The 17,145-nt window shown below is 44.4% G+C and overlaps 1 protein-coding gene across 1 annotated transcript; it reads right to left on the bottom strand.

Moving 5' to 3' along the window:
* Positions 1-9,759: 9,759 nt before the first annotated feature.
* LOC148145372 (polyubiquitin-like) lies at positions 9,760-14,041 on the bottom strand. The gene is made up of 2 exons (XM_087999983.1): positions 13,848-14,041; positions 9,760-11,556 (listed from the first exon to the last, which is right to left on the bottom strand). The coding sequence occupies exon 2, from the start codon at positions 11,542-11,544 to the stop codon at positions 11,071-11,073; it is 474 nt and encodes a 157-aa protein (XP_087856109.1). The 5' UTR covers positions 11,545-11,556; positions 13,848-14,041; the 3' UTR covers positions 9,760-11,070.
* Positions 14,042-17,145: the final 3,104 nt, after the last annotated feature.

The raw sequence follows: 17,145 nt of genomic DNA, 5'->3' as shown, positions 1-17,145 counted from the left end.
TGTAGCCTCCAATTCCAAAACTTTAGGATTTAGGCCAGGGGTGCAGTGAATCTCTTGCCATTTAATACCACAAACGCTGAATAGGTGCCTGGAACACACTTTTTTTTCCTTCTAAGGAGTACACCTGCCTTTCAGAAACATTTAAGGACTATTTCCAAGTTCTCAAATTCTCTTTATTGGTCTTCCCTGTTATTAGCACAGCATCTAAATAAATGATGACCTGGGGTAGACCTTGTAAAATGTACTTCATCATCCACGGAAAAGTGGCACAGGTTGATGAAACCCCAAATGGCAATCTTGAATATTGGTACAAACTCTTATGTGTATTAATTGGAGCATACTTCTGGGACTCCTCATCTAATTGCAATTGCAAGTACGCATGGCCATATCCAGCTTCATCAAAGACAGCCCCTCCTACCTCTCCCCGCTTTCCAACTTCCAGCTTTGCAGAGAAGTCCTCTATGTATGGGATTGGGTATTCATTCAGTTGTCAGAAACAGATGTCAGTTTGTTTAAATTCCCCACAGAAGGGAAGTGCCTGTTAAGCTTTATTATCAGTATGTTCTGTGCTTCCCAATCTGGAAATTACTGGTTTGATGATTCCATCACTTCCTAGTCACTTCATTGCTGCCTCTAATTTTGCATGTAAGGCAAATGGTACTGGGAGGGCCCTGCAGAATCGTGGACTTGCTTCTCTCGTGAATCGGATTCCTGTGAGTGTGGCAATTTCTTAATTGCTCAACAAAGGATTATTGCACAGAGCAGGCACAATATTGAATCAGGGTGTGACGGCAGAAAAGACCTCCAGGATTGGTTAGGTATTTGTGGAGTGTGGAAAGCTCAGGCAGAGACAGAAGATAGGTCAGTGTGGGGAATCAAGTGGGCAATATCGGGGGTAGGGTGGATCGCACCAGGGGGGTTGGGGACAGGTCATGGGGGGGGTTCTCTCATGCTCCCCTTGTGACCCAACCCCTGACCGTTGTTCCATTCCCATCCCCATCCCATCATTTCTATTATCTCCACTCAATATTCCATATAACCCCCTCCCAAATGGTCCTTCCCCTCCCCTGCACACTAGTACCTGCCCCCCCCAGCGCCCAGACCTTTCACCTGCCTAGTCCTCCCCACTCTTTGATGCAAATTCCATCTGCTCCAGAGATCAGTAATGATATCTCTGAAAGATTGATTAGAAAATATAAATTAAATAATGATCATTCACTAACTTTGTGGGCAGCAAGGGTTCGTCATGATGAAGTCCTTGGAGCAGATCCTTGGAGCGCTCACAGCACAGCTGAGGTCTTCCTTATCGGGTTGTGAGGTGTGATGGGCAGTTAGATTAGATTCCCTACAGCATGGAAACAAGCTCTTTGGCCCTACAAGTCCACACCGACCCTCCGAAGAATAACGCACCCATTTCTTTCTGACTAATGCAGCTAACACTATGAGCAATTTAGCATGGCCAATTCACCTGACCTGCACATCTTTTGGCTGTGGGAGGAAACCGGAGCACCCGGAGGATAACCCACACAGACAATGTGCAAACTCCACACAGACAGCCACCCAAGGCTGGAATCGAACCTGGGACCCTGGTACTGTGAGGCAGCAGTGCTAACGACTGAGCCACCGTGCCCATTATCAATCATTTCAGGGACGCATCTACACATAACATGATCTGTCCCTTAGAAGAGTGTCACCATGGAAATAGTAACGAAACTGTGCCAACGGTACTGAGAATCCTTTATATTTATGCTTAATCTTTTTGAGTTTCTCTCCCACATGAAATAAAGCCCAAATTTTGATCTTCCGATGAGGCACAGCAGAGAAATATGTTCATTCTTTGTAATCCCTCATGCCCAGAGACTACATTTAGTTCTAACACAGGTATGTGAATGTACAGATTCTATATCTATATGGAGATCTTGCAATAAATTGTTTGCATATAAATATTGGGCTGCACATTGACATATATTGGCTGTATCAATTTGTCACGTTTCATGGTAAGCGTCTCTCTGCAAGACCCATGCATCAAAAGGTCATACGATAGCGGAACGGAATTAGGCCAGTCAGCCTATCAAGACTGCTCCATCATTCAATCACAGCTGATATTTTTCTCAACCTCAATCACCTGCCTTCTCCCCATAAACTGTGATACTTTTACCAATCAAAACCCATCTCTCTCTCACTGTCTTAAATACACTCAATGGCTTGACCCCCACAGCCTTTTGTTGCAATGGATTCCACAGATTTGTCATCCTCCAGCTGAAGAATTTCCTCGTCATCTTAGTTCTAAAGGGTTGTCCCTTCATTCTGAGGCTGCACCTCAATATCCTTGTCTCTCCTATTGCAAAAACATCTTTTCGATTCACTCTATCGAGGCCTGTCAGTATTCTGTAAGTTTCAATCACATCATCAACATCCTTCTGAACTCGAACTCATACACACCCAGAGTCTACAAATGCTTCTTTCATGATAAGCCCTCTATCCCCTGGATAATTCTTGTAAACCTCCTCTGGACTCCCTCCAATGCCAACACTTCCTTCCGCATATACTGGTCCCAAATTTGCACACAATATTCCAAATGCGCTCTGACCAGAGTCTGATATGGTCTCAGCAGTACACCTCTGCTCTTGTATTCCAGCCCTCTTGAAATGATGACCACATTACGTTTGCCTTCCTGACCTCCAACTGAATCTGCCTTAAGGTAGCCATGAACTAGCTCTCTCACATTTCTGAAGTTTTTCCCCATTTAGTCTAAGCTTCTATTCTTCCTACCAAGGTGCATAACAACTCACATTCTCACATTGTACTCCAGCTGCCTATTCTTTGCCCATTTTCCTCGCCTGTCCAAGACTTCTGCTAGCCTCCCCACTTCCTCAACACTACCTGTCCCACCACATGGCTTTGTGTCACCTGCAAACTTAAAATAATGCTGTCAGTTCATTCATCCAGATCATTATTGCTTGACATGAATAATCGATTTCCCAGCACTTACCCTTGCAGAACTCCACTAGTCACCAGCTGCTATCCTGAAAAATATTCCTTTATTCCCACTCTCTGCCTCCTGTAAGACCATAAGACCATAAGACGGCACAGTAAGACCATAACACAGGGCAGCATGGTGCATTACAGTGCCAGGGACCCAGGTTCGATCCTGGTCTTTGGTGACTGTTTCTGTGAAGTTTGCACATTCCCCCACTGTCTGCGTGGGTTTCCACTTTCCTCCCACAGTCCAAAGATGTGCAGGTTAGGTGAATTGACCATGCTAAATTGCCCATAGTTTTCAGGGACGTGTAGGTTAGGTATGTTAGTCATGGGAAATGTAGAGTAATATGGTAAGGGAATTGATCTAAGTGGGATACTCTTCAGACGGTCAGTGTGGACTTGTTGAGCCTAATGGCCTGTTCCACACTGTCGTGATTCTATGAGCAGAAATTAGGCTATTCAGCCCATCGAATCTGCTCAACCATTCAATCAATGCTGATAAATTTCTCAACCCTCAACTCTCCATATCCCTGGATCCCCTTGATACTCAAGAACCTATCTATCTCCGTCTTAAATATATTCAAAGACCTGACTTCTACAGCCTTCTGTGGCAATGAATGCCATAGATTCACCACTCTCTGGCTGAAGAAGCCCCTCCTTATCTCCATTTTAAAAGGTCTTCCCTTTACTCTAAGGCTATGCACTCGGGTCCCAGTCTCTCCTACCAATGGAAACATCTTCCCAATATCTTCTCTTCCCAGACCATTCAGTATTATGTATGTTTCAATTGGATCCCCTCTTATATTTCTAAACTGCACTGAGTAAAGACCCTGAGTCCTCAAATGTTCCTCATATGTAAAAGCTTTTCATTCCTGGGATCATTTACATGAACTTCCTGCGAACGCGCACCATGACCAGTAAACCCTTCCTGAGATATGGGGCCCAAAGCTGAGCACAATACTCCAAGTATGGTCTGACCAGAGACTTATAGAGCCTCAGAAAAACACCCCTGCTTTTATATTCAATTCCTCTCAAAATAAATGTCATCACTGCATTTGCCTTCCTAACTGTTGGCTCAACCTGCAAGTTTAACTTGAGAGAATCCTGGAGTAGAACTCTCAAGGCTCTTTACACTTCAGACTTGTGAACTTCCTCCCCATTTAGAAAGTAGACATGCCTCTATTCTTCCTACCAAAGTGCATGACCTCACACTTTCCCACATTGTACTCCATTTGCCACTTCTTTGCCCACTCTCCGAACCTGTCCAAATCCTTCTGCAGCCTCCCTGCCTCCTCAAAGCTACCTGTCCTTCTACCTATATTTGCATCATCTACAAACTTAGCCAGAATGCCCTCAGTTCCTTCATCTAGATTGTTAATGTATAAAGTGAAAAGTTGTGGTCCCATTACTGAGCCTTGTGGAACACCACTTCTCACTGGCTGCTATCATGAGAAGGACTCATTTGTGCTGAAAATGTGTTGCTGGAAAAGGACTCATGCCCGAAACGTCGATTCTCCTGCTTCTTGGATGCTGCCTGACCTGCTGCGCTTTTCCAGCAACACATTTTCAGCTCTGATCTCCAGCATCTGCAGTCCTCACTTTCTCCTAAGGGACTCGTTTGTCCTCACTCTCTGTTTTCTGCCAGATAGCCAAGCTTTTATCCACGCTAGCACCTTCCCTCTAACACCATGGGCCCTTATCTCACTCAGCAGCCTCCTGTGCGGCCCTTTGTCAAAGGCCTTTTTGAAATCCAGGTATCTAGAGTCATAGAGATGTACAGCATGTACAGAGAAACAGACCCTTCGGTCCAACCCATCCATGCCGACCAGATATCCTAACCCAATCCAGTCCCACCTGCCAGCACCTGGCCCTTATCCCTCCAAACCCTTCCTATTCATATACCCATCCTAATGCCTCTTAAATGTTGCAATTATACCAGCCTCCACCACTTCCTCTGGCAGTTCATTCCATACACGCACCACCCTCTGTGTGAAAGAGTTGCCCCTTAGCTCTCTTTTATATCTTTCCCCTCTTACACTAAACCTATGCCCTCAAGTTCTGGACTCCCCAAACCCAGGGAAAAGACTTTGCCTATTTATCCTATCCATGCCCCACATAATTTTGTAAACCTCTATAAGGTCACTCCTCAGTCTCTGATGCTTCAGGGAAAACAGCCCCAGCCTGTTCAGCCTCTCCCTATAGCTCAAATCTTCCAACCCTAGCAACATTCTTGTAAAGCTTTTCTGAACCCTTTCAAGTTTCACAACACCTTTCCTACAGGTGGGAGACCAGAATTGCACACAATATTCCAACAGTGGCCTAACCAATGTCATGTCCAGCCACAACATGACCTCCTAACCCTTGTACTCAATACTCTGACCAATAAAAGAAAGCATACCAAACACTGAGGATGTCACCTAGACAGGGGACGAAATGTCTGCAACACAAATTCCCAGCTCGGTGAACAGAACCACAACAACGAGCACCCGAGCTACAAATCTTCTCACAAACTTTGAACCTTCTTCACTATCCTATCTACCTGCAACTCCACTTTCACGGAACTATGAACCTTCACTCCAAGATCTCTTTGTTCAGCAACACTCCCTAGCATCTTACCATTAAGTGTATAAGTCCTGCTAAGATTTGCTTTCCCAAAATGCAGCACCTCGCATTTATCTGAATAAAACTCCATCGGCCACTTCTCAGCCCATTGGCCCATCTGGTCCAGATCCTGTTGTAATCTAAGGTAACCCTCTTCGCTGTCCACTACACCTCCAATTTTGGTGTCTTCTGCAAACTTACTAACTGTACCTCTTATGCTCGCATCCAAATCATTTATGTAAATGACAAAAGGTAGAGGACAGAACACCGATCCTTGTGGCACTCCACTGGTCACAGGCCTCCAGTCTGAAAATCAACCCTCAACCACCACCCTCTGTTTTCTAACTTTGAGCCAGTTCTGTGTCCAAATGGCCAGTTCTCCCTGTATTCCATGAGATCTAACCTCAGATCAGTCTCCCACGGGGAGCCTTGTCGAACGCCTTACTAAAGTCCATATAGATCACATCTACCGCTCTGCCCTCATCAATTCTCTTTGTTACTTCATCTAAAAACTCAATCAAATTTGTGAGACATGATTTCCCATGCACAAAGCCATGTTGGCTATCCCTAATCAGTCCTTGCCTTTCCAAATACATGTACATCCTGTCCCTCAGGATTCCCTCCAACAACTTGCCCACCACGGAGGTCAGGTTCACTGATCTATACTTCCCTGGCTTGTTCTTACCACCCTTCTTAAACAGTGGCACCATGTTTGCCAACCTCCAGTCTTCCGGCACCTCACCTGTGACTATCGATGATACAAATATCTCAGCCAGAGGCCCAGCAATCACTTCCCTAGCTTCCCACAGAGTTCTTGGGTACACCTGATCAGGTCATAGTCATGGAGATGTACAGCATGGAAACAGACCCTTTGGTCCAACCTGTCCATGCTGACCAGATATCCCAACCCAATCTAGCCTCACCTGCCAGCACCTGGCCCATATCCCTCCAAACCCTTCCTATCCATATACCCATCCAAATGCCTCTTAAATGTTGCAATTGTACCAGCCTCCACCACATCCTCTGGCAGTTCATTCCATACACGTACCACCCTCTGCGTGAAAAAGTTGCCCCTTAGCTCTCTTTTATATCTTTCCCTTCTCACCCTAAACCTCTGCCTTCTAGTTCTTGACTCCCCGACCCCAGGGAAAAGAATTTGTCTATTTATCTTAACCATGCCCCTCATAATTTTGTAAACCTCTATAAGGTCACCCCTCAGCCTCCGACGCTCCAGTGAAAACAGCCCCAGCCTGTTCAGCGTCTCCCTATAGCTCAAATCCTCCAACTCTGGCAACATCCTAGTCTGGGTCTGGGTGGGTGCGCTTTGGTGGGTCGGTGTGAACTTGTTGGGCTGAAGGGCCTGTTTCCACACAGTAAGTAATCTAATCAAATCTACACTCCAACTTCCTTTATACTCTTCTAAGGATTCACTCAATCTATCCTGTCTATACCTTACATATGCTTCTTTTTCTTAAGCAAACCCTCAATTTCTTTAGTCATCCAACATTCCCTATACCTACCAGTGTTTCCTTTCACCCTGACAGGTATATACCTTTTCTGGATTCTCGTAATCTCATTTCTGAAGGCTTCCCATTTTCCAGCCGTCCCTTTACCTGCGAACATCTGCCCCCAATCAGCTTTTGAAAGTTCTTGTCTAATACCGTCAAAGTTGGCCTTTCTCCAATTTAGAACTTCAACTTTTAGATCTGGTCTGTCCTTTTCCATCACTATTTTAAATCATCCATTGGTTCTCCTTGGTCTAACCTGCTTGTTACCGCCTCAAAGAATTGCAGCAGATTTGTTAGACATGACCTCCCTTCAGTGACACCATGCTGACTATTTTATCATGCCCTATTTTATCATGCACTTCCAAGTATTCAGAAATCTCATTCTTCACAATATATTCATGGATCTTACCCACAACTGAGTTTAGGCTAATTGATCTGTAATGTTCGATCTTTTGCCTTACTCCCTTTCTAACAAGGGTGTCACATTGGCAATTTTCCAGTTCTCTGAGAGCCTTCCTGGCTCTAGTGATTCCTGAAAGATCATCACTAACGCCTCCACTATCTCTTCAGCTATCTCCCTTCAAACTCTGGGGTGTAGTCTATCTGGTCCAGGTGATTAATCCACCTTCAGGCAATTCAGTTTTTCTAGCACCTTCTCCTTGATCATAGCCACCATACTCAGCTCTGTTTCTCTTGAATTTTTGGGATATTACCCGTGTCTTCCACTGTGAAGACTGAAGCCAAGTATTTATTCAGTTCCTCAGCCATTTTCTTGTTCCTCACTATGCCTCTCCAACGTCATTTTGCGGCATCGTAATGTCCACTTTTGCCTCACTTTTGCCCTTTATATCTAAAGAAACTCTTACAGTCTTCCTTGATATTACTGGCTGGGTTACTCTCATATTTAAGCTTCACCCTCCTTATTTCTTTTTTTGTTGCCCTCTGTTGGTCTTTGTAAGATTCCCAATCCTCTGGTTTCCCACTGCTCTTCACCACGTTATATGTTTTCTCATTTGATTTTATGCTATCCCTGACTTCCCTAGTCAGCCATGGTTGCCTCATCCTCCCTGTACCACGTATCTTTCTCCTCAGGATGAATCTCTGCTGTGTCTCCTGAATTACTCCCAGTTAGCTCTGCTATTGTTGTTCCACTCTCTTTCCTGCTAGGCTCTTCTCCCAGTCAACTCTATCCAGTGCCTCCCTCATGCCTCTGTAGTTGCCTTTATTCAGCTGTAATACCATTACCTCTGATTCTATCTTCTTCCTCTCAAATTGCAGAGTAAATTCACCTTAAGCCTGCTTGAAGTCTCCCTTATTCCACAACACTAAATCCAGTATGGCCTGTTCCCTCATAGGCTCCAACACAAGCTGCTCCAAAAAGCCATCTCAAAGACATTTCACAAAGTCCTTTTCTTGCATTTCACTCCCAATCTAATTTTCTCAGTCCACCTGCATATTGAAGTCCTCCATGATTATTATAACAGTGCACTCCTTACATGCCTTTTCTAACTTTTGAGTTATTTTCATCCTCATGAGGGATTTCTCACCATAATGTCTCAAACTCACCTCATTAACTGCCCACCCAACACAATGGTGACACTGTCCTGCTAGCTAGCTTGGTGCAAACACTTGCTGTACCTGAAAGAACTCACCACTATTGGGATATTCCAGAATAGACCATCTTGTCTGACACCAGTGCCACCTTTAAAAGATTACTGTGTACCCATGCAAACACCGTAAGTGTGTATCTGCCCTGTGTGGTGACTGGTGTTTTGTCCAGACATTGCAGTGAGGGGGAAATTCATACCTTGCTTTGTGCACAGGGAGCAGGAGGTCCTCACTGTTGGGCTGTTGCACGCCAGGGCTGGTCATGGAGGTCATCACAGAGACCCTGCCTTCTCGGCTTGGTTTGCCAATCAGCTCAGTGCAGTCTCAGCCATCTGAAGGGATGTGCAGCTGTGTAGGAAGAATATCTGTGACCTTCTCTACTGATGCAGGGTTAGAGTATCATGAATCTTGTAGCTGTGGTGCAGGGGGCAAAAGTAAAAACACAAGAGGCCAGTTTGTGTAGGACTCCTATGAGCATCAAGGCAGACTCAAAGTGAGAGAGGGCTAAGAGAGAAGGCTGACATCCTGAGATTCAACCTGGTCCAGTTCATGTGCTGGGTGCCTATCTCCAAATGCAAAGTGTCCTTGCAGTATTTCAGTGGTAGTCCTGTGCATCCCAAAATGCTGCACTGAAATCCTGCAAGGGTCAGAAAGGTGCTATGACAGTTCTGAGCAGCTGGGAGGTATTAGATGCCAGGACTGTAGATGAGGGCTGCATGTGGTTAGTCCCCTAGAGTAATTTATACATGGGGTAATATTGTAACAAGGGGTTGACTGTGAGAATTCCAGACAAGCTGCCATCCAGCTCTTTACCATTATGGTCATTTCACTTGGTACATCAGCCTCAAACTGTTTCACTGCTGCAGATTCTGTTGGAAAGATGTTTTAATTGTTGTTTATCTTCATTTGGAACAAGAAAGTTAAACAACATGTTTAAAAGTGCTTTAATGTAAAATCCCAAACTGTTCCTCGTAATGATGTTATAATTCAGTTCTGGATTGTTCTCATTGGAGAAGCGATTGACACATCTCATGTTAACCGACAGAATTATATTACAACATTTCATGTTGTCTAAACAAAAAGACAAATTTTATTGTCAGTGAAAGGCGTAAACATTACAATCACTATTAACATACAAATTACATGAAAGTACTGTTTTCAATCAGGTACAATCAGCTAGAATTTGTACATATCTGAAGAATTCTCTTTTCATACACATCAATCCTGAAAGAGGGATAACCTGGAATACATCCTTTTACAAACAGAACATTGCAAAAGAAAAGTCTGGAGATGCACTTTGCAGTGAGATGTATCTCATTCTGGTACCTCATGAGCTCAGTGCACATTCCTGTTGTTCATTTAAAAATACTTGGTTTGACAAATCATCTGGAAATAGTTTTGTATTTGGAGATCTGATGTACCAAATGTGGATTCCCAGATAATTCTCACTTACAGATCATGAAGGAGCAGAAGCAATATTTAACATTTAAACTTGAATCCAAAGAAACAGCTTGATTTTCAACTCACATCATATGCCTTGACAAAATGCACAGTCCAGGCAATAAATATCCTGTTATGGAAAAGATGAGTCTTCCAAAAAAAGCATTTATAATACATACATGGCTTCTCAAGTAAAGTAAGATGTCAGAAAATATGTATTGAATATTTTAAATCATTCTTAACTAAAGGATACTTTGATCATCATTTCCCCCATCCATTCTATACAGTTATTACAGGTAAGTTTCTCCATTCGTATATCAACCATCCTGAGGCATAGCTCACTGGTGCTGCCAATTAGAAGCAGAAAACAATCAATTTCATGCTGCAAGAATGTATATGTTGTGAGTTACTGACCCCAGTTATTTCAACCAGGTTCCCCACAAACGGCAGACTGAGGGAAGTTGAGTTTTATCTGAATCCAGGTCCAAAGGAAAAAGGTTCAGTAGCCCTTGATAACATTTATTCAATAAAAAAAAGTCAGTTCCCATTTCACATTCTTTTTCCCCTCCCTCTCCTGACGTATCTCTTGCTGTTTGCAAGTGCTGGCTAAGGCCTGTATGTACACATCAGGAATATGGGCATGGCTAGCCCCTTCTATCTATGATAAAACTAAGAGTGATAGCCAAAGGCCATTTACTTGCCCATAGTGTTAGGTGCAACATTCAGAGAGAAATGGGTCTGGGTGGGTTACTCTTCGGAGGGTCGGTGAGGACTTGTTGGGCCGTAGGGCCTGTTTCCACACTAGAATGAATCTAATCTAATCTTAACTGTGATCCCTAACCGCATAGGAATTGTACAAGTGGGGGAATACAGCAGTAAATTTTGATAACAGTTTTGAGGAACATCTCCCACTGATTGTGTATTAGTGCTGTCACAATGAGCCACCCCGCAAACGCAGCAAGAGGAAGATGGTGCTCTCTGGCTGAATATTGTAGTCAGCGAGTAACCGACCATCCTCCAGCTGTTTCCCATCGTACATCAGGCGCTGCTGATTGGTTGGGACACGCTCCTGTCGCTGGACTTGTGCTTTAAACTCCTCAACAGACTGAGAGGGACGAACATCGTATGTAGAAAGTTTTCCCTTGTCATTCTGCAGGAATATCTGCATGCGCTCCTCATTCTTTACGATCAGCATGACAGTGTTACTGGGAGGGACACAGTAGTCAGACAGTCTCTTGTTGTCCTTCAGCTCTTGAGTGTTCCCGTTTTGTATCACCAGACGCTGTTGGTAAACAGGTATCTTGGTCTTCTCATATATCAACGTCTTGAGAGCTGATACTTGAATGGAAGGATTGATCTCAAGTGGGACAATGTCACCGGTCATAAACTTCACCTGCAGTATCATGTTGTCAAATTGCTGTTGAGAAATGAACAGGATGTTAGTGATGAGGATGCTGTGTTTTGTGTCTCAGACCATTTTGAGCATGCAATGGCTTTTCCAGACATTGACATTGTTGAGGGAACTCATCTGTACCTACTGTACACCCAATTCAATCAAACGTCTTCTTAATGATTGATTTCCAATTGGAGAAACACTGCACACAAAAATCAGATGCTGCAGAACACATCGAACTCCAGCCAGTACCTATGAAGTGATTCTATGCTGTTTGTGGACTAGGATTTCAGCATCACTGACAAAACAGATATCCCACTCCCCCGCAAAGCCATTCCCCTCTCCACTCCCAGACTCCTCAAATCTGCACCATTTAGATTAGATTTTTTAGATTACTTACAGTGTGGAAACAGGACCTTCGGCCCAACAAGTCCATACCGACCTGCCGAAGCGTAACCCACCCAGAACCATTCTCCTACATTTAACCCTTTAGCTAACACTACGGGCAATTTAACATGGCCAATTCACCTAACCTGCACATTTTTGGATTGTGGGAGGAAACCGGAGCACCCGGAGGAAACCCACGCAGAAACGAGGAAAATGTGCAAACTCCACACAGACAGTTTCCTGAGGCGGGAATTGAACCCGGGTCTCTGGCGCTGCGAGGCCGCAGTGAATATTATATCTGTGTTCCAGTTTTGAGACAGAAGCAGAGTTAGAAATAAGTGTACAACTGATATTCTGAAAGTAATATCCGATGGGTGGATAGTAGCAATGTATGCTGTAAATGCTTCATGTTAACCTGTTCAAATGTGCGCTGACACAGCCATGAAGCTAGTGGCACTGGAACCTGATCTTTCTGACTGAGAGGAACAGACACTACCACTATATCACATCAACGCAGTGACACCAAAGGCTCATGTTTCACCAGAAACTTCAGATAAATCACGGAATTTTAGAACATGTAAAGTGAGAGGGGATGGGTTAAATAGTCCGGAAAGCTCAACGGATTGAAGAAACCAACGACAGGAGTCTCTGTAACAGGAACAATAAACAGGGTGACCCATTCGGTTTTACCTGCACATCCACTAATATCATCTATTGTATCCGTTGCTCCCGATGCGGTCTCCTCTACATTGGGGAGACTGGGCGCCTCCTAGCAGAGCGCTTTAGGGAACATCTCCGAGACACCCGCACCAATCAACCAAATCGCCCAGTGGCTCAACATTTCAACTTCCCCTCCCACTCTACCGAGGATATGGAGGTGCTGGGTCTCCTCCACCGCCGCTCCCTCACCACCAGAAGCCTGGAGGAAGAACGCCTCATCTTCCGCCTCAGAACACTTCAACTCCAGGGCATCAATGTGGACTTCAACAGTTTCCTCATTTCCCCTTCCCCCACCTCATCCTAGTTTCAAACTTGCAGCTCCGCACTGTCCCCTTGACCTGTCCGGACTTGTCCGACCTGCCCAGCTCCTTTTCCACCTATCCACTCCACCCTCTCCTCCCTGACCTATCACCTTCATCTCCTTCCCCACTGACCTACTGTACTCTATGCTACTCTCTCCCCACCCCCACCCTCCTCTAGCTTATCTCTCCACGCTTCAGGCTCTCTGCCTTTATTCCTGATGAAGGGCTTTTGCCCGAAACGTCGATTTTGCCTGTCCTCGGATGCTGCCTGAATTGCTGTGCTCTTCCAGCACCACTGATCCAGAATCTGGTTTCCAGCATCTGCAGTCATTGTTTTTACCTCGTTGATTCGGAACTCCCAGCCGAGTCTCGCTGTTCTAGTCAAACACAACCAATGGCTTTTGTCATCTTCCTTCATTCAGTATTTCAAAAAGTTCAAGGCCACATGATAACAACAAATAAGACATCGGAGTAAACATTAGGCCATTCAGCCCATCGAGTCTACTCCGCCATTCAATCCGGGCTGAAACTCGGATGACACCTAAATGCTAAATCTTGTCTCCAAACTACTCTGAGATTTTAAATGATGTTAAACATCTCTTGCAAAGATAATTGATCAAAGTAGAGCTTATTAGATTCAAAACGGCCCATTTCACACTCGAATAAAGACAAAAAGTTGCGGATGTTGGGAATCAGACTCCCAGCAAACGCTGGAGAAACGCGGCCGTTCTGGCAGGAGCATTGCTGAGGAGTCAGCCCAGACTGGGACCGTCCCCCCGGGTTCTGTGCACACACACAGACTGCCAGAGCTGCTGACTTGCTCCAGAGCTCTGTCTATGCAACCCATTTCACACACCAGAAACCGAATTCTGCAATTCCCGAAACAAAAAGACGAAATGAACTCACAATCCTCGCTGGAGGCTCCGCTCCAGGAAAGTTAAACAGCAGACTCGTTTCCGAGGCTCCTTTCCCAGCAGTTTGTCTTCCCTGGTTTGTTCACGCTGGTGTCCGATCTGGATGGAAGATGTGAACAGAACTCCCTCTCTCTGTGTCCACTGTAAGTGCCCGGTTCCCGGCTGCGCCCCCTCTGGGTCTCTCTCTCTCTCCCTCTCAGAGTCTGTGTTGCAGGTGCCCTCCTGTTTATTCTCAGAGCCGGTTTCTGAACGTCACATCTCTGCTCGCCTCTGATTGCCTGCTCACTCACTGAGGTAAATAAAAATACGGTCCGGCCTGAAGTTTCGTTTCCTCAAAGATTCCCTCGGTATTTGAGAAATGAACTGATCTCCAGCAGCAAACAGAGCTCAGTTCGGTTTCACTTTCCATTTCCTTTCGCCACTCTGTCCAGTACCTTCACTGAGCAGTGACTCAGGGTGATTTGATGCTGGGGTTACTGTACATACTCAATTTGAACAATGTTTGCTGCTAATTATTTCATCTCGACCCCAGATTTCCTCTCTAAAACAATCTTCATTTTCACAGGAACAGAACTAGATGGAATTGCACTACCTTTAGATATCTAATGAAGCCTTTGGAATTGCATTCATTTAAACATGGTGCCACATACCTTGTGAATATTAAACTGTTTGAGATGGAAGTTAGCAAACATTTTCTGTGAACTTTTCTCGGGTCATTCAGCTGTTCTGAGTCAGACCCTGTGTGGAAAAGCACTTTCTCTATTTCATCTTTCCTATGGTAACCCAACGATAAATAAACAAGGAAGAGGTGACAGTCCAGAGGCTGGTGCTACAACAGCATCTCCATATTGCGGCTGGGACCTTTGTTGTACACTTCTTTTGTCAAGAGGGAGGAGAGGCCTTTAAGATTTGATTTGGCTACATATTGCCTTGTGTCCTGAGGAATATAAACTCCCCTGAGTGTAAATCTTCAGGTTGAGTGTCAGGAGTTGGTTTCTTTGGGATACAGAGAGTGTAGGAAGGTGGCATTGAGCTGGACCATCAGCCATGGACGTAGTGAACTGTGAAGTGACTTCAAGGAGTGAAATGACCTGCTGCTTCATAGATTTTTAGTTGATGTGACAGTTTCCCGATATCATTACAAGCAGCTTCTATTCTGAAGTGTTAGTGAGGTGGTTACAAAGCTGAATTACAAACCTGGGCCTCACTGAAAAGGGCAGGAGAATCAGGCTCTCGTTTTAAAAGTTAAGATGGACTCTTTGGCTGAGATGTACCTCATTGACTGATCTGCCTGAATTAGAGAGACATTCCATTATAACTGTGCTACTGAAAGCGTTTGGTAATTTTCAGCAGAGATTCTGGGAAATTCTTGAAGACTCAACCAGTGCACCCACTATCCCTGTAGCCTCCAATTCCAAAACTTTAGGATTTAGGCCTGGGGTGCAGTGAATCTCTTGCCATTTAATACCACAAACGCTGAATAGGTGCCTGGAACACACTTTTTTTCCTTCTAAGGAGTACACCTGCCTTTCAGAAACATTTAAGGACTATTTCCAAGTTCTCAAATTCTCTTTATTGGTCTTCCCTGTTATTAGCACAGCATCTAAATAAATGATGACCTGGGGTAGACCTTGTAAAATGTACTTCATCATCCACGGAAAAGTGGCACAGGTTGATGAAACCCCAAATGGCAATCTTGAATATTGGTACAAACTCTTACGTGTATTAATTGGAGCATACTTCTGGGACTCCTCATCTAATTGCAATTGCAAGTACGCATGGCCATATCCAGCTTCATCAAAGACAGCCCCTCCTACCTCCCCCCACTTTCCAACTTCCAGCTTTGCAGAGAGGTCCTCTATGTATGGGATTGGGTATTCATTCAGTTGTCAGAAACAGATGTCAGTTTGTTTAAATTCCCCACAGAAGGGAAGTGGCCTGTTAAGCTTTATTATCAGTATGTTCTGTGCTTCCCATTCTGGAAATTACTGGTTTGATGATTCCATCACTTCCTAGTCACTTCATTGCTGCCTCTAATTTTGCATGTAAGGCAAATGGTACTGGGAGGGCCTTGCAGAATCGTGGACTTGCTTCCTGGTCAACATGCAAGGTGGCATTGGCTCCTTTAATAGTTCCGCAAACTTCCTGAAAAACCCCAGGTATTTAGTTGGAATTTCACTCAGGCAGCCATTTTCTAATCTAAAACTTGTTGAGCCAATCTAGGTAAATCTTTCTCAACCAATTTCGTCCCATTCAGCTTGAGCTTGAATCTTTTCCACAATCAGTGGCAACTGGACCAGCTGCTACTCATGTGAGACCAGACTAAAGTTGTCCCCTTAATCTGTAGAGATTCCTCGATATGGGTTATCATAGTTTTAAGTCTTACACAAACTTAAGGTTTGGAATCCAGATATGCAGGTTAGGTGAATTGACCATGCTAAATTGCCCATAGTTTTCATGGACGTGTAGGTTAGGTATGTTAGTCATGGGAAATGTAGAGTAATATGGTAAGCGAATTGATCTAAGTGGGATACTCTTCAGACGGTCAGTGTGGACTTGTTGGGCCTAATGGCCTGTTTCCACACTGTCGTGATTCTATGAGCAGAAATTAGGCTATTCAGCCCATCGAATCTGCTCAACCATTCAATCAATGCTGATAAATTTCTCAACCCTCAACTCTCCATATCCCTTGATCCCCTTGATACTCAAGAACCTATCTATCTCCTTCTTAAATATATTCAAAGACCTGACTTCTACAGCCTTCTGTGGCAATGAATTCCATAGATTCACCACTCTCTGGCTGAAGAAGCCCCTCCTTATCTTCATTTTAAAAGGTCTTCCCTTTACTCTAAGGCTATGCACTCGGGTCGCAGTCTCTCCTACCAATGGAAACATCTTCCCAATATCTACTCTTCCCAGACCATTCAGTATTACGTATGTTTCAATTGGATCCCCTCTTATATTTCTAAACTGCACTGAGTAAAGACCCTGAGTCCTCAAATGTTCCTCATATGTAAAAGCTTTTCATTCCTGGGATCATTTACATGAACTTCCTGCGAACACGCACCATGACCAGTAAACCCTTCCTGAGATATGGGGCCCAAAGCTGAGCACAATACTCCAAGTATGGTCTGACCAGAGAGTTATAGAGCCTCAGAAATACACCCCTGCTTTTATATTCAATTCCTCTCAAAATAAATGTCATCACTGCATTTGCCTTCCTAACTGTTGGCTCAACCTGCAAGTTTAACTTGAGAGAATCCTGGAGTAGAACTCTCAAGGCTCTTTAC

This window comes from Chiloscyllium plagiosum, unplaced genomic scaffold, assembly GCF_037043375.1.
Source record: "Chiloscyllium plagiosum isolate Xiang-an unplaced genomic scaffold, Cpla_swu_hap1 HiC_scaffold_24, whole genome shotgun sequence".
NCBI classification, from domain to species: Eukaryota; Metazoa; Chordata; class Chondrichthyes; order Orectolobiformes; family Hemiscylliidae; genus Chiloscyllium; species Chiloscyllium plagiosum.
The sequence above is the reverse complement of the archived record's forward strand: the minus strand, read 5'-3'. Positions and strand labels throughout refer to the sequence as shown.

Excerpts from the sequence above, each read along its gene's own strand:
- LOC148145372 (XM_087999983.1), bottom strand. The coding sequence starts at position 11,544 with ATGATACTGCAGGTGAAGTTTATGACCGGTGACATTGTCCCACTTGAG.